The 25,150-nt window shown below is 45.1% G+C and overlaps 1 protein-coding gene across 12 annotated transcripts in view; it reads left to right on the top strand.

The window, feature by feature from the left end:
• The window catches only part of MYCBP2 (MYC binding protein 2), a 3,160,061-nt gene that overhangs the window by 459,721 nt on the left and 2,675,190 nt on the right, over positions 1-25,150 (top strand). For all 12 annotated transcript variants that reach the window (XM_069639721.1, XM_069639717.1, XM_069639718.1 and 9 more), the window contains exon 12: positions 3,317-3,521. In XM_069639721.1, the coding sequence (XP_069495822.1) occupies positions 3,317-3,521 (205 nt within the window). The remainder of the gene's footprint in view (positions 1-3,316; positions 3,522-25,150) is intronic.

The following is a 25,150-nucleotide window of genomic DNA, read 5'->3' on the forward strand; positions in this document are numbered from 1 at the left end:
GGGAAGGCTCTCTCGAAGGCTTCCATTTCCAGATGGCTCTCCGGCTGCATTATGCACTGTCACCGGTTGGCAAACCGACCGTTGGCCGACCGTCCGAGAGCCCATTCGACCAGAGCGATCGCTGCTACTACGGCGTTCTTGTCTGGTGTACCCCTGCTGGACATCTGCAGGGCTGCTACGTGGAGGTCGACGCACACCTTCACGGGATTCTACTGCGTCGATCGGGACTCCAGGGAGTAGTCCAGGGTCGGCCAAGCAGTGCTGCGCAACCTGTTCGCCTGAAGGTGGGCCTGGTGAGGAGATAAGAGTTGCTTAATGTTGAGTTTATTAAATGCTTAATGTTGAGCCTTTGCCACCTCACGTGGTTGTGCATGTGTGTACTGCTATGTATTCTTATATTCATGAGCATGTGAATCCATGCCAGACCCCATGCTGGAGAAGGAACAAGTTACTTACCTGTAACTGTTGTTCTCCAGCATGGGTCTGGCATGGATTCCCATGCAAACCCTCCCTCCTTCCCCTCTGCGGCTCTTCACTTGGTCATTCTGCCACTTTACGTGCTACCTATCTGAGGATGGCTGCCAGGGAAGGGGCTTAGGGAGAGGGCAGTCATTGGCTGGGGGCAGTATGCCCCAGTGATTGGTTACTACTAAGAAAGACAGATCAGAAACGAAACTGATACTGATTTTTTTCTTTACCGAGGATTCCCAGCCTGACGACGGGGAATGTTCATGAGCATGTGAATCCATGCCAGACCCATGCTGGAGAACAGTTACAGGTAAGTAACTTGTTCCTTTCTTCTCCTAACCTTTTTTTTCTCGACATCAAACTCAGTATTGCTTTAAATGTACCAGTGATATATCAATGTCCAGTGTCCTAACTATTGCAGTCACATCAGGGTATACGAAGTGTCTGTGTGCCATCCCAAATGCGCATCTACTGATTTATTGAAACTGTGAGTGTGTATTTAGGAAGTGTATTATAAGTTTTACATGTTTTGCTCCTTGAAGAAGGCTTATATAACTGACTGTTATATTAATAAATAATTGTTTAATCAAGAAACCTTGAGTATAAGTGTTATTTGGATACTTGTCACTGTGAAACATGGTTGCAACCATACAGCTCCCATTGACACCATCTTGAGATAAGCCTGGCTACTCAGTCACTCTACCAACTTGTGTAGTAGATGCTTATACCAAAGATTGGGTTAACTATTGCCAATAGGACAAGGCTGGTGCAGTCTCCCACAGGGTACTGCATACAATCTTGCCTAACAGTCTCCCTTGTGCCACTGGAGGTTTACACCAAATACTGAATTTTTATCTGGTACCTGCGATTTATTAGGGACTTTACAGTAATCGATGCACTGCACTCCTTTGCCTTGGGTTGTCTTGGGATAGAGTATCTAACTTTGGTTATTTTGTTTTCACGTATTTCTAGGCGTGTTGAGATGATTTCTGTCTGGTATTCTCCTAATTAATATCAATCTTTTGGTGGCCCTATGTGGATTGTTAAAAATATTTAATCCTTTTACTGTTACTTATTTATATGGTTATAATTTGGGTTGTCTGTTTTACTGTGTACTTGATGATAAGGGCAATACTGTGGGAGTTTATGATTTTGGAGGGATTGATTCTGAACATTACTGTCATGAATTTTGCTCATGTTTCGAGATCAATTTCCTTCCTTTCCATTAGCATTGTAACGTATAGGGTTTGCCACCAGAATTAGGCCTTAAATTTTGCTTTAGGCGTGAGAAGGCTATGTACTAGGGACGTTTTTATTCTTTTTATTTCTACAGTGTTTACTGTATGGTTTTGTTACAAACTTCGAGTACTTATTTAAAATCCTAGTGACCTTTCTGCAACTATGCAATCCATGTATGTTTTGCAGTATACCTACCTGCGTAGTGTCATCTTTTGGGTTTTCTCTTGGGAATAACTTCCTAGCCACAAGCCTTCTTTTTTCCCTTAATTGAAGGTAGGGATGCATTACAATAGGGGTGTTTTCACTATCTTTTGTGGTTACCCTGTCCCACCCTTAGGAAAGACTGTTTCACACAACAGAGGCCTGTGGAAATATCTCCCCAACAAATGGTCAGCCGTTCTATGCATTCAAGGCCTCCCTTAAAAAGATATTTTGAAAACTTGTAGTCTAATTGAGAGCCATTTGATCTGAACAAGATCAAATGTGCAGATTAAAATAAAATGTGTAAACACTGTAGGTACACCTTTTGTACAATAGGGTGACCACAGAGTAAACGTGCTGACCATTATATTGCCGAGGGGTGACAATCGTCTAAGCATGAAAAAGCAAGCTGGAAGAAATGCTGGCTCTGATCTGTGTTTTTTCTCACCATTTTTGTTTTCCTTGTATAGAATATGGTGGTCCATGTATTACCTCTAAATCTTAAGATACTGTAAATGTCTGTCTGTTCATTGGATAAACGTTCAGACTATTTTTTTTAATGCATTCACATTTTATGACAAAAATACGGCTCTTATAGACCAACTTCTGTGAAGTTCCTTAAGCATACCTGCTGTTACTTAAACAGTAATTACCTCGGGTTGAGTGTTCTTCTGCTAGCAGAGAGTCGGTTCGAGTGAGTGCCACGAATCAAGCTATGGCCCTTACAAAAGGGTGGGCTGCCGCGATCTGCTGGTATGGCCAGCCACCAAAGTTAATTTTCATTTGCCTCCCATCGCTAATACTATTTTTACTGGATTGGTTAATGCTACTTTTTACTGAATGAGGAAGGTTTGCATGGGGAGCACCAATTGTCATTCCTCATCCCCTCCCCAGCGCCCCAAAGAAATACGAAACAAGATGGGTGCCATTTTATAGGAAATGGCGCTCTCGGAAGAGCCCTTTTTAGGTTTACTTGGTGGTCTGGAAGTGAAGTGGTGAAGGACAGAAGTGGAAGGTACGTTTCATTTTGGTTTATTGTATGTAGGAATGAATCATGGAACATGTGGGGGGGAAGCAGGGAGCACTAGGCAGATGAAGCAGTTATCTGGCTACTCAGAATGCTTGTATGTGTAGACAAAGCTCCCATTCAGAGTAACTTTTAGTCTACAGAGCCATTCTGGGTTTAATTAAAGATGATTTGATCTCGGCCAGGATAAACCACATACTGGTCATCTGTTTGTATAGGCACCTTTGTCCCGTTGCATTGCTGATGTCATGACGGTGGCTACAGCATCTAAAGGACCATTGAATATAGCAATACATGATATAAGTGTTAACCACAAAAATACTGCCTAGAGAAAGTCCTAAAAAGTAGTAATGTTTCCATAACTTGGCATCATTTCTGCAGATTTACTACACTGGCAAATACCAGAGTCTTGGAATCAAGCAAGGTGGACCATCAGCAGGAAAGTGGGTGGAATTACCCATCACAAAATCTCCAAAGATTATCCAGTTTTCAGTGGGGCACGATGGATCCCATGCTCTGATGGTGGCAGACGATGGGAGTGTGTTTTTCACAGGCTCTGCGAGTAAAGGAGAAGATGGAGAATCAAGTATGTATTATAGTTAATTGATGTCTGTAATTTCAAACCATCTTGAATACAAAGTGTGTGTTGCATAAATAAATGTTTTGTACATGCAGAAAAGAAGTGTACATTCATGGCATCTTTGACTTAAGACCAGTCAGTGTTTTTTGTGTTAGTTCACGTGAAGATCAAATGTGAACATTTAAGATCCTCCACTGAAAGGCTTGTTTTAGGTAAGATTTGTTATTGTAACCATAAACCCTGTCAATCCTATCGCTAATGTGTATAGGCGCGTTACAAATGCCATATCATATCGTATATCAATGTTGCGTTTCTGTATAGCATGATAAATCACCTATTGCATATGCCTGATGGCAGTGTTCTCGGCAGCCTTTTGTGTGCTAGCTGTCGTGGTTTTTCAACCCACCCTCACTGTCACTATGGCTGTTTGAAAATACTTGCTGAGAGAAAAGGGCTTGGTCACCAATATCATACGAAGAGGTTGGCATATTGCAGCAGAGGTATAAGAAACTGTCAATGTGAAAAGGGGCAATCCTAGGAATGCTGATCTGTTGCTTTGAAAGATGAGGGGAGAGAGGCGGACACCCAGGGGCTACCTGCCCTCTGATACTTAACCATGTGGAGATTGTTAGGACAGTTCTCCTAAAGTCCTACCAAGACTTCATAAAAAACAGATCTCAGGCAGTACATAAGCTCCACTCTTAGTAGAAGGCTGTACCACATGAGAATGTGGGTAGCATGGACAGAGCAGCCAGGCTTATCTTAGGAGGAAGAGAGGGCTGTAGCTTGGTACAAAGAAATTGTAGCATATATATTGTCTAAAGAAACACTGACAATTATAAAAAAACAACTCAATACTTAAGGGATACAACCCAAAGTATTGGAAGGACGTAATGTAGAGCACTAGAATGAGTAGATCACTGCGCTTGATCAAGGGTGAGTTAGGAGGATCCTGCTGCCACTGAATAAGTTCTTGGGAGATGGTGCCCTTCCACCTCAAAATGTAGTTTGGACAAGAGTGGGTCAGGACCTGAGTCACATAGGCGCTGGATTAGTAAAGAGTTGGCTGGATATTGTTATCCGTCGTTTGGAAGAAAATTCAGAGGAGTCTTGTCTTAGTTTGTGGTGATTTTATTACACAGTTCAGCCGACGCGTGTTTCGATCCACCTGGGTCTTTTTCAAGGCAGTTGCATTTGTATAGATATTGTACATTATTTAGAAAATCCAGAGTATTGAGGTCCAAGAATAGTGTTTAAAAGGGATGCAATTGTGAGGAGTGTCGTGTTGGTTTAACAAGTGACATATGCATATTGGTACATCATTGTGGAACGTTTTGTGTAATCATAACATTATTATGTTAATATTAATTACAATGCAGCAGTGTGCATGGTGGCCAAGTATACATTGTACATCAGTGTTGAACATGGAAGTCAGATGTAGCGACGGGTTACATGATTATGTTTAATGAGTTTATGTATGCATTTTTATAAATTCAAACATGTTTTTATACTTGCTGTCCTGAGAAAACCCTGTTTGGATCTTGCCATTCCCTCTAGTCATCCTTTTTCCCCTTCTTCCTTACCTTTCTAAATGATTGGCGCGTCTCGTTTACTCCTAGGTTTCTTACTTTGTTGCTCTTAATTCTATTCTATCTCACTTTGTCTGGTTTTCGACCTCTTCATTCTACTGAAACAAACTGCTCTTCTTTCCGTCGGTGACTCTGCGTTCTGCCCTCTTTGCTAAACACTCTTCTATTCTTATACTCTTGGACTTAGCCACTGCTTTTGATACTGCCGACCACACACTACTTCTTCAATCCCTTTCCTCCTTTGGTTCTGCAATCACATGGTTTCAATCTTATTATTATTTTATTATTTTTAACTGTCTGATCGCACCTACTCGGTAGCTTGGGCTGGTGTCTGTACTGATCCTCTACCTCACAGTGTTCCACAAAGCGTCTGTTCTTGGCCCATTTCTTTTCTCTCTATACCTCTCCTTTTGACAAATATCTCTTCTTTTGAGTTGTCTCATCATTTTTATGCTATGAGACCCAATTATTTCTAGCTTTTTCTTCTTTTACACCTTATTATCCCTTGAACCTCTCTGCCTGTCTTTCAGCTATTAAAACTTGCATGTCGAACCACTTTCTTGTCCTAAATACGTTAAGACTGAAATCCTCTTTTTTACATGCTGATACTATGCCCCTGCCTGTCTCTCCTCCTTTTGTTCTGTTTTAGCCTTCACGTCTGCCTTGTTCTCAGACTGCCTGCAATCTTGGCCTTCATCTTGATACTAATCTTTCTTGCGCTCATCCTATTTCAATCACATCACGCTCCTGTCGTTTCCATCTTTTTAATATTCGGCAAGTCAGACCTATTCTCACTTTCATTGCCACTAAGCTTCTAATCTCTTTTTTAATCTTTTCCTGATTTTTCTACTTTTCTGTACTACTCTTTGCTATCCCCGTCTCTCGTCTAGCTCCTCTTAAATTCCTCTATTCGTCTTGTGTATTCCTTACCTATTCCCGACTCTATCACTCCCTCTTTGACGGCCACCCTTTCACTCAACTTAGATTCACTTTTCTCTGCATAGTATTTAAATCCCTTTATGGACTTGCCTCTATTTATTTTAACTCTCTTGTTTCCTTCTACATTCCTTCTTGTACCCTTCACTCGCAAACCCACTTTCTTTTAACTGTACCTCGTCCTCCATGTGCTTCCACTCATTTCCGTTCTTTTTCTCTATTGGCTCCTCTCTACTGGAATGCTCTTCCTTTCTCTTTGCGGTCTATTCACTCTTATTCTACTTTCCGTGCTGCTCTAAGAACTTGGTTACTTCAACCTTAGTTGTACTCTGAGTCTTATTGTAAATTTTATCTATGTAGATCTAGAGCTCTTCGATTAGGTGGTCGGCTGTATGTTGGTTGGCGTGTGCCTGGGGCTGGTTGGAAGTGGTCGGGAGGGGAGGGGTATGTGGGGGGCATGAATGTATGCCCAAGCATGGCATTGGTGCCTCACTGGGTGTGCAGCCACTATTTGGGGTGTGAACAGGGTTCCATGTACCTGTTTAGGAGGTGGTTGTAAGTGCCTGGTAGTGGTGGTCTGAATGACTAGAATAGACTGCCGTTAGGTGCATTAGTAGGTATTAACAATGCTGGTTGAATATCAAGAAAACGTTAATAGGTGAGACTTCAAAATGGGGTCCTAAGCACTGTTTGCACGTTCATAATAAAGTGGTTGATTAAGGTGCTGGGGAAAATTAGAGACGCCAGAAAACTCTACGCAGAAGAATTACAAGTTTTGAACAGCTTGAAAAGGAACTCGGACATCATCATAAAGGAACCTGACAAAGGCGGCAATATAAAAATGGCTAAAACACATTTGGAAACACAAGGGTGCTATTAAACAATAGCAACCAATCCCACCGCTACAATTGTGGCACAAGCCAAAGATCTTATTAACAAATGGCATAAACGAGGGTCTTTTGACAGATGACGAACATACATTCCTATGAACAGACCACCTCTGCATGGCTACGATCTACTTTATGCCAAAGGTGCACAAAGAGTACATTTCCATACTCATTCCGGAGGGAAGACCAATCCTTCGCGGCATTGGATGGGTGATGGAACCCATCGCAAAATATATCAACAATGTGATAAGCACAGAAGTACCGACAATCCTGACCTATCTTAGGGGCACAATGCACACCCTATTGATCCTTCAATATACTGAGTGGAAATTGGGATGCCTACTATTAACGTTAAATGTGAAGGCCTTAGACGCCTCCAACTCCAACGACCATATACGCTGGCTCTCAAACCTATTGACTAAACTTATGCCAAGGCATCTGCTTCTTTTTACCCACACCTTGAGACGACTAAAGAACTGCCGCAATTTTCCTTTACCAATTATATGATATGGCATTTGTAATGTGTGTGTACTCAATAATGTTTTCTTGTTTGATGGCACATACTATCGACAAAAAGGAGGCATTGCAATGTGTGTTACATATGCACCTGCAATGGCCAACCTGTTTATGAATCACTTTATTTGCATTTGCCAACCCAGACTTCAATTGCCACATCTACAAGGTTCAAACCGTGGCTGCACACCCAGTGAGGCACTGGTGCCATGCTTTGGCATACATTCATGCCCCCCGCCCTCATTACCAATTCTAACCAGGCACATGCCAACCAACATACAGTCGACCACCTAATCGAAACCAACTTTGGTATCTGCCGGTGCCTCCAAACTGCTCTTGGCGCCGCCGCCTGCAGCCCTCCCCACTCAAGAACGGGAGCGGCTCCACAGGATCGCGGCACCAGCCCATCTACCTCGGCTGCCTGAGCTATCCAGCGCAAGTGTTCCGGGTGTGCTCTCTCCCGCCTCTACTGTCACTCGGCCCTCCTCACTCAGGTGCGGGCGCGGCTGCTCAAGATAGCGGCATCAGCCCACCCTCCTCGGCCGCCAGAGTCCTTCCGCTGGTGCCTCCACACTGCTCCTGGCACCTGCACTGCACAGGATCCACCTTGGCTGCCTGCAATCTCCCGACGGGCCTCCATACTGTTCTTGGTGCCCCCCGGCCCTCACAACATCAGCCGGCCCGCCTCACCTACCTGGGATCTAACGCCGGTGCCTCTACGCTGATCCTGGCACCTCTGAGCTTGCTCAAGCTCAGGTACACCTACCCAGCATCGTGGCATCCACCTGCTCACCTCAACCACCTTGGCCCTTCCATCGGTGCCTCCATCCACGGATTGGTGCCTGCTTATTAGATGCGGCCACCAAGACTCACCTTTTCTGCCAGCCTGCCTTTGACTGCCTGTGGTCTCCCCCTGGACGGCCTCCCGGGACGCGTGGCTGCTGTATGTGTCTCATCCTGGCCCCGGTCATCCACCTGCAACCGCCGGTCCTGCGACTTCCATCTGTAGCAGCAGGTGCTTGCTGTCCGGTGCTTCCACCCCGGCCCGGCACCCCTCTCCGCCTCTCCTGTTGGGGACTGCACGCCTGAGCCAGAACCTCCAACTGTAGCAAGGTCCTACCAGCAGTGTTTTCGGCCCGCCTCTATCACCCTGAACTGCCATCTTGTCCTTGGGAGACACTGCTTCATCACCCCGTGCAGGACGTGTCTGCTGTAGGCTCCCACTTGACTGCAGCTGGAGCCTCCACATTCTGCACTTGGACTGACCTCGCCTACTCCACTGTCTTCAGCCTCTCCACTGCCCACGCCAGCACGACTCTGGGCCCCACGTCTATTTCCCGCCTCCCTACCTGGTGTGTTTGACCCGGACTCCCTTCTCCAAGCGGCTGGGGCCACCACATTCTGCTCCTGATCCGTCTTGTCTAATTGTCTGACTGATCTATCGTCCACGTCAGCTCTACTCTAGTCCACAAGTCGGCGATCCTCCGCCTCCCCTGCACAGCCTCATCCGACCCAGCTCCCCCGCTAGTCGGTGGTCGGTGGTTCCCAGCTTCCCTTGCTCAGCCTCCTCCTGCCCAATTGCCCTCCGCCCTCTCCATAGTCTCCCGACTACTTGGAACACCCATCTTCCCTCTCCACTGCCCATTCTTGGAATGTGACTTCTGCTGGTGGTCCTCCTCACAGGCTCTCACCTGCCACACAACATACAGCCTCCCACTGCCCCACTGCCCTCCACTCTTTCCATAGTCTCCTGACTACTTCGAACACCCGTCTACCCTCCAGCCCTAGTACGTGACATCTACTGGCCCTCCTCCTCGCTGGCACTCACCTGCCACATAGCTTACAGGCCCTCTTACCTGACTCCCTGCCCCCTTTCAACTCAGACCCAGCAAGTATCGCACTTGCCTACCCTTACTACTTACCCCCTACTGCTAATTCTCCTCTCCATCCTCATCTAAGTCCTCAGCCCAATCCCACCTAGTTTCACACTTGCCTACCTCCTACTGCTCAGCCCCTGCTGCTAATCCTCTTCCCCTTCCTCACCCAGCATGTCCATAGAGCGTTGGCTCTACTAGAAACTACTACACTGGTCTCTGTTCTCACAATCCCCAATCGCATCAGCAACGAGCCTCATAGCTCCACGTATCTCCAAATGCTCTGTTATGTGATCTACCAAGCTTCTTTTTCACCACCCTCTCTTCCCTTCCCCTCCCCTCTCCCACTCTCCCTATCTTCTTTGCCTCCTACTCTCCTTTTCCCTCCTCATGCCCAGTCCCCTCTTCTATCCCCTCCGACACTTCTCCCATCACAATCCCACCCTCTCTCACCATTGTAATCTTATTTACCCCCCACCGCCCATCACTCCAGCCATATGAACATGGCGCTCTGGAACCTGCAACAACACTGCAGCAGTTCTTGACATTTTCTTTCGTCTCAACCTTCATTTCCTATGCTTAACTGAAACTTGGACACTCCCTCCCCCTAACACTTCTGTTCACGCTTCCCTAACCACCTCCTCGTCCTCCTTCTCTCATATCTCTCGCACAACTGGCCATGGCGGAGATATTGGCCTCCTCTACCACCCCAAATACCTCTCCTCCACCTCCTCACCATCTCTTCCTTCTTTCCCTACCTTTGAATTCCTTTACAAATCTTTCTCCTCTCCTCACCCTATTTCCTTTCTAATCGTCTATCGTACCCCTGGCCCTCTTTCTTCCTTCTAAGAAGATCTTGACCACCTTCTCTCGCTTACCTCTCCCTCCACCTCTCCTCTAACTGTGCTTGGCGATTTTAATCTTCACCTCCCTTCTCCCCCTCAACCCTCTCCCCTCTTCTCTATCCTCGACTCCTACCTCCTTTCCCCCCTACATTCTTCCCCCACTCATTCCTCGGGCTCCACCCTAGACCTAATCTTCAATTCTTCTTACCCTTCTTCCCCAGTCTCCACTCTTCCTGTTTATCTCTCCGACCATGCCTTACTCTCCTTTTCCCTTTCTCCCCTCCCACATTCCTCCGCTACTAGCCCCTCTCCTCCAATCTTCTCACAGCGTGACTTTCGCAACTTTGATCCTTCCCTCTTTATTGACACTTGCTCTTCTCTCCCCTCTCTCCAAGACTTCTCATTGTCAGCTATAATGCTCTATCCTCTTTCCTCTTCTATTTCCTCCTCCCTTGATCAACTTTACCCCCTTTCTCTCTTCCGCCCATCCCGGAAACCCTCTCAACCTTGACTCATTCCTCAACTCCTCTCTATGAGGCGCCTTCTCCGACGTCTAGAGAGACTCTGGTTCAAAACCCCCTCGCTTTCCAACCAAACCTCCTACTTCTCTTACCATGCTCTCTTCGCCTCTTGTCTTGCCTCGGCTAAACGCTCCTGCTACTCAAACCTCCACTCTCAAGCATCCCACCCTCGCCGTAATTTCCAAACTCTCTCTCTCTCGACTCCTCTCCCCTCCCACTCCTGATCCCTCCTCCACTTCTACACTTTCTCCCTCTGACTTCGCTAACGTCTTCTCCTCCAAAATCCTTATCCTTCGGCAGAAAATCAACTGCTCCTTGGATTTTTCCCTCTACACCTCCCTCCACCCCCTCCATCATCCTACATGTCCTACTTCTCACCTATCTCCCCTTCTAAAGTCTCCACCCTCCTCTCTAAAGCACACCCCACGTCAGCCCCAACGGACCCTCTCCCATCTCTTCTTATCCCTAAGATCTATCCTCTTCTTATCCCCTACCTTACCTCCTTCTTCAACATCTGTCTTTCCTCAGCTACCTTTACCTCTGTTTTCAAATATGCCACGATCATCCCTATTCTGAAGAAACCTTCTGCTGATCCCCTTCTCACTTCTAACTTCCGACCCATCTCTCTTCTTCCATTCCTCTCCAAGCTACTTGAGCGTCTCGCCTACTCTCAGCTCTCATCCTTTGTCACCAATCTCTCTCTCCTACCCCCCCCCCCCTCCCAATCTGGCTTTCAGTCCTAAACCCTCCCCTGAAACTGCTCTCACCTATATCCTTAACTTCCTCCTCTCTGCTTGACATTCTAAGTAATCATCTATCCTTATTCTCCTCGACCTCTCTGCTGCCTTCGACACTGTCGATCATCCCCTCCAGACTTTCTTCCTTTGAGTTCAAAGACTCTGTTCTCAACTGGTTATCCTCTTATCTCTCTTCCCGCTCTTTTACCGTTTCCTGGGGCGGCCGGTCCTCTCCAACCCAACCTTTAGAATACGGCGTACCTCAAGGTTCGGTGCTTGGACCCTTCCTCTTCTCTCTCTACACCTCCCTCCTAGCCTCTGTTATCTCCTCGTTTGGCATCTCCCATCACTTCTATGCTGATGACACTCAACTCTTCCTTTCTTTCTCCTCTCTCTCATCTGACCTTCACCTAAAACTATCTTCCTGCCTTACTGCCATAAAAAACTGGATGTCTTCCCGCTTTCTCTCCCTCAACACTGACAAGACTGAAGTCGTATTCTTCCCTTCTAACTCTCTTCCCCCTCCCTCTCCTCCGCCTTTCCTTCACTTTCCTCGCTCTAATCTCCCTATATCGCTCCATGCTCGTAATTTAGGCATTCACTTTGACTCCTCTCTCTCCTTCTCCCACCATATCGCTCACTTCTCGCACCTGTCGCTATCACCTCTTCAATATTCGTAAAATCCGTCCCTCTCTCACCTTCCATGCTACCAAACTCTTAATCTCCTCCCTTATCTTCTCCCGTCTCTTCTACTGCTCTTCCTTATTCTTTGGACTACCTACTTCTCATCTCGCCCCCTCAAATCTATCTACCATTCTGCTGTTCGTACCCTCTGTCTCCTTACCCCCCGCGACTCCATCTCTGCCTCCCTCTCTTCCCTTGCCTGGCTTCCATTTCACTCCCAACTTAAATTTCACTTTCTCTGCCTCGTCTTCAAATCTCTCCATGGTCTTGCTCCCCCTTATCTCTCCTCCCTCATCTTTCTACTCTCCCTCTCGTTCCCTTCGGTCTGCGGACCATTTCCTTCTCGCTGTTCCCCCGGCCCCCTGTGCCCCCTCCCATTTCCGCTCCTTCCAACTCTTAGCCCCCCTGCACTGGAACTTCCTTCCTCTTGCAATCCACTCGAACACCACCTTTTCCTCATTCTGCACCTCCCTTAAATCTCTCCTTCTCCACTCTCCCCCTTGAAACCCCTTCCTTTTCCTGCCTAACCGCCCTCCTTTTCCTTCCCCATCTCCCTCCCCACCCTCACCCTCACCTTCCCTCCTCCTACTCCCCTTCAGCCCTGCCCCCCACCCCGCCCTATTCCACTACTCTCCCTATTCCCCTCAGTTAATTGCTCTTCTTGCTGTTTTGTTGATTGATTCATATTGTTATTTGCTTCTACCGTTACTGTTTATGTTTATGTATTAAGTTGTTTCAATTGTACAGTGCTTTGGTGTAAAGCGCTTTATAAATCAATAAATACAAACTTACAATCATCACTGGATGATACATATCAATAGTTGCCCATCAAGCCATGCTGTCTAACCACTAATCGTGCTTTATCCCACAGCAGTTATTCAACATGGGCCACTAACGAGCTCTATATCTACATATAGGTTCACACTCGCGCTACACAAGGTAAGAACATGTGACATACAATTGAGATACACAAATTCTATGGCTCAAAACGGCCCGGTATTGTACCAAATACATCTAACACTACCATTCTCTTCTCCTTTCTGTTTCCTTTGGTGCAACTAGTCGTTCAACTCAAAATGTTTCTTTTTAAAAATGCATACTTAAACTCATTAAACATACTCATGTAACCCATCACTACGTCTGACTTATATGTTCAACAAATACTGATGTACAATGTATACTTGGTTAACGTGCACACTGCTGCATAGTAATTAATCTTAACATAACAATTTTATAATTACACAAAACTTCTCAGGACAGCAAGAATAAAAACATGTTTGAATTTATAAAAATGCATACATAAACTCATTAAGCATAATCATGTAACCCGTCGCTACATCTGACTTCCATGTTCAACACTGGTGTACAATGTATACTTGGCCACCATGCACACTGCTGCATGGTAATTAATATTAACATAATAATGTTATGATTACACAAAATGTGCCACAATTATCTACCAATATGCATATGTCACATGTTAAACCAACATGACACTCATCACTATTGGATGTCTTTTAAACACTATTTGTGGGCCTCACTACTCATGTGTTTCTATATAATGTACAATATTTATACAAATGCAACAGCCTTGGAAAAGACCCAGGTCGGTCGAAAGACCTGTCGGCTGAACTGTGGAATAAAATCACCACAACACTAAGAAACAAGACTCCTCTAAATTGTCTTCCAAAAAATCCGACAACAATATCCAACTAACTCTTTACTAATCCAGCGCCTATGTGACCCAAGTTCTTACCCGCTCTTGTCCAAAGAAACCAAATTATAACCTTATTAATAATAGCAATCAGCAGTTGAAGGTCAGTCAAACCTACAACACAGAATGCAATCCGCTTTTCTTGGAGTAAAACCAGGTTATATATACCTTTTTAATACAGTCATGAATTCAAGGGTAGTAGACGCTGCCAGTCATGCAGTGACACTCAGTTATGAAATCACATACTAAACCAACCCTGTTTAAGTATACTACTTGCAATATTGCTTTTTAGAACTCCGATCAGAGCTAGCAAATCAACTAGTGTACTTGCTGGAGGGGCCTTAAACTACTCCATGGCAATTATGAACACAATAACTATTTCTGAATGCACTAAGCAATTCAAGGAAAGTAAAACCCAATTACACTTTAAGAAAGTCCCAAGGTATTTCAAGCTAAGTAATGCACCCTATGACTGTTTTGGAAATGCTCTAAGCAGTTTCGGGGGAGGCACGCCGCACTGTTACAATTTTAGAAGAGCAGCAGCTATTCAAGGCAAGTAACCATATACTTTTAATATTTTAGAAGAGCAGCAGCTATACAAGGCAAGTAACCATATACTTTTTAAGAGGGGCTTCAAGCAACTCATAAAACAAGTTAACTTCTAGACTGTTTTAGGTCTGTATAAAGCAGATCAGGGGGAGCAAAACCCAATTGCAATTTAAGAAGAACACAATGTTATTCATGGTAGGTAAAACTATTGGTAAGCTTTTACACTCTCAGTTAAGCAATGATAAAACCGTACCAACACATTACTTTTCAGAAGGGGTGGCACCATTCAAAATAAAGCAACTTATATATATACTTTTTAGAGGGCACAATGCAACTCAAATGTAAGTATAACTTAAGGGCACTTTGTAACGTCTTCTTTCACAGAGTTATACTTACCACACTAATTCTTTAAGCAAGTAAGTACTTTTACACTCGTTATCCTTTTCAAGACGGACACCTTTTTTTATCCAGTCCATCCCTAGTCTATTGCATGAGTTCTCAGAAGAAGAGGGACCCTGGTGTTCTAGGTGCAGGAAAGCCAAAGTTCCATAGTAGATCCTATTTAACAAGTGATTATTCACTTTCAGAGTTAGTGTTCAGGGACTTCTGAGAAGGCTCCTTATGTGTTCCAACATTAGGCCTGGGCAAGTGGTATGGGCAAACTCCCAATCACACGAATCACCCATGCAGCCTCACAGGATGCACACCAGACTTAAGGTAAGTATTAACCAAGTCCACAAAGTACATTAGGAGAAAAGAAGAGCTTTGGAGTGGATCCCTTCAGGATGCAGCAGCACAGGACCCCGGTCCCTGGTTTCTTGGTCTGGCGACGAAAGAACTGGACGGGAACATGCAGCAGTCGTCAGAGGAGAATTCCAGCAATGCATACTTGACAGATTCTCACGGCTCTGTGGATGTGGCGCCTTTTTACAGAAGCCAGATGAAGAACGAATATCTCTGGTCGGATTCTCTTCACTCTCTGTCCTGCACTATGGTGAGGGGAATTCAGGGGTTCAAATCGGGTCTCTGGAGAGCCAGGAGGGTATTGCAGCCCAGCAAGGTCACAGCACGTTGTGGGATGCTGGTCTTCTTGAGACTAGTGGATCCCACCAGTCTCTGGGTAGGAGTCATCTCATTCGGGGCCCCCAGGTCGATTGGAAGGAAGGGTTTCAGCAGGCTCCGGTTACGCAGCAGGCTCTCCGGTCGCTGGAAATCACTACAGCCGTCTTTTCGTCATCTTCCTCTTCGGTTTCAGCTCCAGTGGTTGACTTGTCAGCAGCTTCCAGGATCTGAGTATTTATCAGGTACTACAGCACAACTTCTGCAAACTCGACCTGCAGTTTACAGAAAGGGGCAGACTGGCTGTCCAATCAGGACAGCCAGCTTTTCACTGGGAATGTGTTCCTTTCAGGCAAGATGAAAGACAAAGGGCTGCAGACTTTTGCACTCCTTCCTCGCTTCCTGCCTTCTCAGACACTCTGGAGCATATGCGGGGAACACAAAGAATTCCCGCTGAAGACAACACTTCCACTGAGGTCGTTCCCGCCTAGAATGGCAGGGGAAGACCTCAGAAACAACAAGCCACGAGAAATGGCGAAAAAAGGAGCACACCATTTTAGCAAAAATGGTGGCCCTTCTGCGTATTGCCGGGGCTGATTTAACAGCCTGTGAGTAATGAGGAAAGACCGGAGGCCTTTAAATTTTCCCCGATTACGGCAGAAGGGCTAATAGAAATTATGGGTAACATGAAACCCACGTCATGTGCTGAGAATGTCCTCCCTGCACATATAGTACTAGAACAAAAGGTACAGTTTGCACCGGTCCTAGTGAGAATTATAAATGCTTCCTTTGAGGAGGGCCTAATACCCAAAGAACTAAAGAAGGTCACTACTACCCCTCTGGTAAAGAAAGCAGGCCTGGACCCTAAGGATCCAGCCAATCTTCATCCCATCACGAATGCTAATTTCTTGCTTAAAATAATGGACAAAATCGCCATCGTCCAGTTACAAGATCATGTAGAGCAACAGGGGACACTCCACCCACAACAAGCAGGTTTCAGGGCATCTCACAGCACCGAGACTGCAATGCTGGATCTACAAAACCACATGTTGGGGTTATTGGACAAAGGAAAGACCGGGATCTTGATGTTGTTGGATCTGAGTGCAGCCTTTGATTTGGTGGATCATGATCTGCTAGCCAAAGCCCTAAGGGATAATGTGGGCTGCTCCAAAGCGACACTAAGGTGGTTAATATCCTTTCTTACGGACCGCCAAGCAAAAGTACATTGGGGGAACAACTTTTCGGACCCTCTGGCTATAATATTTGGTGTACCACAAGGTGCTAGCTTATCACCTATGTTGTTCAACATTTACATGCGCAGTTTATGCGACATTTTGATGAAGGCAGACGTGTTTTTCACAAATTATGCGGATGACACGCAGCTGGTAATTGAAATAAAAGGGTCATATGAGGAGGATAGTGAAAGGATAGCACTTGTTTATAGCATAATAAACGAATGGATGCAGAAGAACTGGATGTGCCTCAACGACACAAAAACAGAACTTATGCTATTTGGACATAGTAGTGCCCTTGATAAGCTGGGAAAGGAATATGGGAATTTTAAGATTAATGAAGCTACAATCAAGGTATCGGACCAGGTAAAAACACTAGGAATGATGGTCAGTTCTACACTGAATTCAGAAGCTCAGGTAAATTACCTGATAAAGAATTCAGCTTACCACTTACGCCTATTGAGGGCCATCAGCCCTTATCTGGAGGAAAGTAATATAGAAACAATAGGAAGGGCAATTGTATTATCCAGATTGGACTACGGCAACGCCCTTCTGGTGGGGATAACCGCAAAAGATCTAGGGAGATGTCAAGTCCTACAAAATAACACTAAGGATTGTAGAAAAACTAAGAAGGCATGACCACATTATCCTAGCTAGACAATCCTTACATTGGCTCAGAGTAGAGGAGCGCATTAAGTTTAAGACCCTGACGCTTGTGCACAAGTGCCTCTTTGGCAAAGCACCCACTTATCTTAAAAATCGATTGGTGCCGTATGCTCCTCGGAGAACATTAAGATCAGAGGGTAAAGGACTGCTAGTAGTCCCTAAGCATAGGCTGAGATGAGGGCTAGGCAGGTCGTTTGTGGTAAGTGCACCACAGTTGTGGAACAGTCTCCCACAAGCACTAAGTCTTGAAGAAAGCCATTTAACCTTCAGGAAGAGATTGAAAACCCTCCTATTTAAGTGAACCTGCCCATTAAAACGTACCTTTGATAGCGTCTTCCTAGCAGCGGAGGGCCTTATATATCTGTTAGTTGGTTTTTGTTTCCGTGTAAAGCGCCCTGATGCCCACGGGCTGCCGGCGCTATAGAAGCAAATACATTGCATTACATCACAATGATGAATGAAAATCATAAAAGTAGTCACACTGCCACCAGCCATTCAAGTAAACTTGCAATTGTAACAAAAATGGTATAGGTAAGTAAGAAAGGGGATACATTGTATCCCCCCAGCACGCGCCACAGTGGGGTGTGCTGGCTCACTTATACAAAATGTAAAGGGGATGAAAATCCCTCTTTACTACTCTGGAACAGTAGTTCAGCCAAGTACATGAAAGGGAAATTAACAGGGGAGCCCCAAGGGTAACCCAGCCTAAGCCCAAACGTTGTAGGAAACTATAACTTCAACTATGCTCTATGGAGAGATATAAAAAGGTCACCCATAAAAAAAAGTACACGACTAGGTGAGAAAGATTCCCCTTCACCTAGGGACAAGGGAAAATTATTACCAAGTCAACGCAAAAAGTTCTGGGGTTGACACAGGTCAGGAAGATTCATCACAAATATGAAAATCTTACCTAACCTATGAAAGCAATGGCCCCTGCTGAACAGGAAAAACGTATGGCTAGCGAGAGCAGGGACACTGAGAGGAAAGTGGCCTGCTATAGCTGAAAAAGTAGCTCATGTGCTCTGATCTGAGGAGCAATTTGCTAGCCAGAGCATGACGGAAGAAGGCAGCAGAGATTGTCTGAGGAGAGAGAAGTGAGCCTGTGACATGTACCGAAAACCAAAAAAAGCAAGTGAATTTGGGAATCTGATAATTCAAAGTAGAAAGCTGAATAATTGCAATAGATAAGGCCTGGTGCTTGTTGGAGAAGATGCAGGGGAAAATGTTTGGAGTGAAAACGCTGCCTGTTATTGGATACAAACTGCCAGAATGAATAGACTAATCCCTTGATGGCCGAAAACTGCCTGCTGATAGATTGATTCCAAATTTCCAAAGCAAACTCTTTGGTGTGAACATGGTGCAAGCTGGTAGATTGCCTATAGTTCCAGAATGGGGTGTTCAATACACAGACTGAAACGGTTCTAACCTATCGTTTTGGTAGCCTTTTCTGTTTTTTTAGGCATATGTCTGACTTTCAATCACCTCTTTCTTGTCCACACCACTATAATACATCCCCCATCTCCTCACTACCATAAAAATGAATGTTATCTTTACCCCAACCTGCCCCTTCAAAAAGAATTCTGCAAAAGACATCAAACCCCTGTTTCACCAAATGCGGTAAAACGTCCTCAACGAGGGGAGCCAGTTTGGACTGAAATGGCTTGCTTGGAAACTGAGTTAATAGAGCCAATCCTGAAAACCTCCAAGCTTAATAAATGTTCTTTACCTTTATAACTTGAATCAATCACTTATTCAACCCGAATCACACTAGCCATAAGATGGTACCGGATCAAATAACATAGAAATTCTCTAGGAAACCCAACATCATAGCTCTGCCATAGTGCAGCCACTGAGACACACATAGTCCTGAAAAAAGTTGAAAAGTATCCTCGCGGCAAACATATTAAAAGTCTTTTGAATAAGTCCAGAAATCACATGACAAACAATAACCATTAGTGCTCCTTCTCACTCATAAAACTAATACAACAACACAGTCAAACATCAAACATAAAACCAATACACCGTAATACCATTTGTATATAAACTGGCCCTACATTTTTCTGTCCCTATCACCAACTTAGATACACTGGACATTCATCAGGGGCTAAAGAGTTTAAGCTGACGTGATTTCAGACTCTTTTGTGGACTTCAAAAGATTATTCAAAATGTCAGCAGATTTTTCTTTAACGCTAACAACTTTAAAAAGAGGAAGAAGCCACGAAATGGGTTGCAATTAGCCATTTAAGTCTTCAGAAATTCCCCAGGATTTCTACTTTTCCTTGTTGAATCCTATTCTTTTATTTTGCCTGGACTCTAGAATACTTGATTTCTGTCAGATGATTGAATGTTGCATGTATATGTATTTAAGCCGAAGTCTCAATAAAGACTACTTTATTGGTGTAAGATTATTGGGAGGGCTCTTAACACCCACACTCTAATCGCCGTCAAAAATTCTGAAATGTAACAAAATAAAAATGTAGTGAATAGTACCTGATTTTCCACTTCTATCTGGGGAAGGAGCTTTTCCATCTCGGAGCCTGTTAGCATATCTCCCGTGATGATGATAGCCTGCTTGTCATAAAGGCGGTGTAGGAGCCTCAGTAGTATTCTTTTACAGAAAAATGAACTAAATACTGCTTTGCAAATACACTAGATCGATTACCCATCACCCCTCTCTCCTTCCCCAAATCATATTGGAGGGTTAATATTTCTAACATAACAATTTGAGGGCTGCAAATGTCTAAGAATTCTATGACGAAACGTGTAATATTCTCACTTTAAAAGGAAATGTTTAGGGAAATCTACTTCTAACACCCGGCCTTCTGTACATAACAAATCTAAATTGAATAGATTATACACTCATGTTCAGGCCTCATCCTTGGGGCAAATTCCTAGGATTACGTGCCTATTTTATACCACATCTTTAGCTGCAGTCCTGTTTGCACTCCTCCAAACACCAGCTTTTAAATGTTTGAGGTTTACTGTCCCAACAGTTGGCTACTATACCCCATTCAGAGAAGATTCCTGAGATTTTCTGTATGGGTTCCTTTTCTTTCATCTGCAACCTCGGTTTCGAGTCTTGACAGAGCGTACGACTCAAGGGGATACACAGCCTCTAGTCGCAACTCAATGGGTTCAAGCATCATTACATCACATTCGTCTCATCCTCTGGTGCGGCTTTTGGATTTCAAAGGTCCACCGGTAGATATGTTTACATTTTATGGGATTAAAAATGCAGATAAGCTACCCATGAAACAAAGTGTGCTACTTTCTTACTGTGTGGGAACATTACATCTGTGATACCATAGTTTAAAAAAGAAATGGTTTCCCTAACTAAAGAGTCTTGTTAAAAAAAGGAAATGCTGTTTGTGTGTGTATTAGCGTTTTGTGAAGAATGTGTTAACCAAAGACTAGACATAATAAGTGCAATGTGTCTGACTCACACACTTCATTTTAACGGAATACCGACAAATGATCTGTGTGCTTGCCAACAAAAAATATTATTTCAGTCTAAAAATATTAACATTAGAAAGTGCTTTTATTGTCCAGTAAATGTCCGAAGACGCTCTAAATACTAAGCTGGTTAGGCATTTCATAATCTCCCAATTGGTCGTTTCCAAAGCAGCACCTGGAGCCTCGAAGGAGCTGATCATAGCCCCACTGCCCAGTTCGATGGAGGAAGTGCAGGGAAATCAAGCCCTAGGGGCGTAGGAAGGCACAAGCAAAGTGGTCTCCCCTTGTCCTGTAAGCAGGAAAATCCCAAGTTGGCAGTCAACACAGAGATCAAGAGCAGAAAGAGGTGTGAACAGCCACATCCAGGAAACAGTTGCTGAGCTGTCAAAAGTGGATGTCTTATGTTCTCACTTACACTGTGTACATAACAAGTCACAGAAGTTGATACTGTAGTTTAACACATGCACCCTAGCTTCCCACTGATGCTAAGTCCTTGTGGATCCTACCAACCTGTGCCATTGGTTCCCTGTGGATCGAAGTACAGTGCAGGAGAAGGTTTTTCTCAGGTCCATAAGAGTTCAACTGACCTATGTACAGAGATGAGACCTGGAAGGTATGCCGTATGGGTGGACGGGGGACAGGAGGCAGGAATTAAAGGGCGACTTAATGTCCGTCTTTGCATCTTGTTGCTCAAACTTATTTTAATCTTTTCTGGCTTGAAGCAGAGTCCAGTCCACTTCAGCATCTCCCCACGATAAGTGGCCTTTATTAAACCTGGAATATGGACTAACACGGTTTTGCTTTAGCCTTCTAATACTCATGCAATTTTGGCCAGGTGTTTACCACAGATGTGGTAGGAACTACAGCCGTTTAGTAAATTGCTATTTATTCATGCAGGGCATTGTGCCTGGCGGATAGATGGCAGGGATATAGCCATCAGATACTCTATATACATGTTGTGACTAAGCAGAGACAACCACTAAATGTATGCCCAAAAAAGGGATACCACTAGACACTCAGCTTGGCTGAATTCATTTTAGAGACTCAATGTAATTTTTTTATTTCTCTTTTTAAATGTGTTTAATAGATCAAGGCAAAATGTAGGTAGGGAGTGGTGTAGATAAGAATACAGGCTAAAACATTGATGGTGAATAAGTGTCCACTTTGGGGTATATGAAATTGTATTTTAAAAGTAGGTATGATAGTGTTGCAGGTAAGTTATTTGGGTTTCCAAAACCACAAGCCTGGACAGGACACTGTTAAGGTTTACCATATCCTGTAGGGTCAAGGTTCAAGGTACAACCTTGTAATAGGGTTTATTCTACTGTGCTACGAGGGGTATCATAGGATGCATCTTCTTTCAAATTAGGCATACTCTCTTATAGGAAATAGTGGAAGATACAGACTGGTTTCTGATTGGCTGATTAGAGTGTTAGGCCTAATCCTGAAGGGTTGCCAATGTTTAGGATGAAGTTAATGTTCTAGATAGAACCTTGCTCTGGGCCCACTTAACCTTTCAAAATGTGAGCAGTTGTGGTAACTTGGTTAATGCGTATTGCGACAAGGCCAGTACACTGGCCTTGTCAAGAGAGGAGCCAGTGCCAGTCCTAACAATTAGGGGGCTGGGGTAACAGAGGGAGATCGGGTTCCAGCATGCTAGTTTGCAAACCTCTTTCCCCAGCCTTGTCTCAAAGTACAAATGCTTGCTAGTGTTCTCTCAGTTGCATGTCCTGTCAGCCGAAGGATGTTGAGATGGATTTCTAAACTCTGACATGGTGGGCAGATGTTTAGGAGGCCACCTTCAGTTTAGTGAAACAGGAGAACCTTCTGGACAAGCCAGACCAATCTAAGTAGTTTGGCAGGCGGTGAAGACGAAGTCTCAGGAGGGGTGAGAGTCATTGGAAGTCCACAATGAGTACACACAGTAACAAACCGCAAATTACTCTTAGCCAAGTGTATATGAAAAATATCTATACATTTATTGTCGGCTGGACCAATAAACACAAGTACACTTTAGCTATATCAAACAGTTAAAACACAAAATGCTTATGCTAGATAACATGTATGCATTATGTTTTCTAATGCGACACAGTAGTAAAACACAGCCACATCCTATAAAGAGAGGGTTGAGTTAACACATTAAGAGCATTAGGCAATTCTTCAGAGTATTTCCCTAACTTTTGAGTCCAGCCCTAAGAAGAGGGGATCCTTGTCCTCAACAGTACAGTTGTGCGTAAAAATGCACGATCGCGCAAGCAGCACAAAAAGCGGGTCTTCCTGAGAGGTCTGTAGCAAGTCGGGAAGGGGCTTGAGGCGATGAAGAATTGGTTCCCACTATTCGAGCAGGGTCTGCCTTTGGCGGCAGAACAGTTTTCAAAAGGTGAGAATAGCTAGGGAAAGCAAGCTAACCCAGCCAAGATTGAATACCTTTGAGGGATACTCGTATGTAAAAATTATCGGTTGTGCAAGGGGGCCACTGGTAAGTGATGCACGTATTCACCGACCCTCGGCACAATCCGGATCAAACTTTGCCAGTTTTGTTGAGGTCGCTAGAATTTTCTAGTCCTGCAGTTTTGCGGTGCTCCGGCTCTCATCGGCTGCACGATCGGCCGTGACGGGACAGTTGCCTTTTCTCAGCTTCCGAAGGAGGTATGAAGAAAATTCCGGTGCAGCAGGCTTCAGGGCAGAGGAGAGCAGAACAGCAAGGGACCTAATAGCGATCATCACCAACAGGTAGTGACGCGGGAATCACAGATGCTGGCAGCTTTACGCACTCTGCTAATTCGGGACCCAGAGGAGCTAGGCCTGAAAAATTTGGCACAAGAATGCACGGGACCACAAGCAATCGATGTCCCAAGTCTCAGGTTTTCACTCGAGACAGCAGTGGTTCTGCGGGATACCCTGAGGTAGAGCTGGACAGTTCACTTGATGGCCCAGGAACACTTCGGAAGGGGCTAGTTCGGTGGGTAAGCAGGGGGCGCCGAGAGTAGTTGTTCCCACTACTCCAAAGGTGCAAAGCACCTTGGCAGGCCTTGATCGAAGAATGACGCAGGGGGGGTCAGACAGGACAGCAGAGGGTGAAGTGTGCCAAAACCTTCCAAAGCGTCTCCGGCGGGTTCAGGAGTCTGTTTCTTCGCGCAGAAGTCTTGGCTCCTCCTTTAGTGCAGTGAGAACTCAGGTGATCGACCTGGAATGGATGCAGAGCCCCTTCTCTTATCCAAGATTAGCTTTGCGCATAAATCAAAGACTTCCAATCGAAGATCTGTGCTCATGCAGTCACCCCAGTCGTGGACCAATGACGGCCCACGGTGGTCTGGTCGGTCAGGCACTCCAGACATCCTGGCAACAGCAGTGTGGATTGGGACCCGAAAGTCCCAATCCGCTTCATGGCCACACACACACACACACGTGACCGGCAGAAGCCCACGAAAGACATCGGTCTTCGCCTGAGGCTACATGCCCAAATAAGGAAAACGCAGGTTACTCGACCTGGGTAAAGGCAAGGGACAAAATGGCCATGGGACAGAACAAAAGACTTTGTGGCTTGGCCATTTTCGGTCCTGGCCACAGTCTTGAACCAAACGCAGTAAACGTGATGATTCAGTAAAAAATAAGCAAAACACTTATACAAGTAACTGCTGCCACCAGTTCATCCCAGGCACACTCGTACAATCGCCCAAAAATCTTTTCAGGGTGTCAAGGGCCATAAAACAAAAAGGACCCCAGCGCACGGTACTGGAAGGTACAATGTGCACTGTTAAAAAGTTACCAAGAAATGGCAACATAGTCAAAGACTAAGGGAAACCTAGGTACCCAGTAGTGACTGTCAGAAGGACAAGTCCGTTTCTCCATAACAAGTGAGCAAAAGCCCAGGGCAGTACAGCTGAAGGCTGGGCTCCACTGGTAAAGGTTCAGGATAGGATAGCCAAACAAAAGCAAAAGATTTGGGGGTGGGGGGCATACACGGAGGGAACATTACACATAAATTAAATATTTCCTACCAAAGGACGAGAGCTGGGAAGGGAAAACTAGAACAATAGCTTGCCTGACGTATCAACAGAACGAGGCCGCAAAGACAACCACAGCAGTGTTGAGACCAGATCGTAACAGCAGCCTGTGGACAGGCGGACAGAGGGTGTTGGACGGACGGAGGCAGATGGACTGGCAGATGGAGGGGCGAGCGGGCATATGGACGGAGGTGAACAGACTGGCCGACAGAGGGACGGGCGGGCTGATGGACGCGCAGATGGATGGAGACGGACAGACGCACATATGGATGGATGGAGACGGACTGAGAGATGGATGGGGGTAGGACGGACAGAGGGAGGGATGTGGACGACGGAATAAGGAGGCAGACTGACGGACCGGGGGACTAG

This window comes from Ambystoma mexicanum, chromosome 7q, assembly GCF_040938575.1.
Source record: "Ambystoma mexicanum isolate Mex_15411 chromosome 7q, UKY_AmexF1_1, whole genome shotgun sequence".
Lineage (NCBI taxonomy): Eukaryota > Metazoa > Chordata > Amphibia > Caudata > Ambystomatidae > Ambystoma > Ambystoma mexicanum.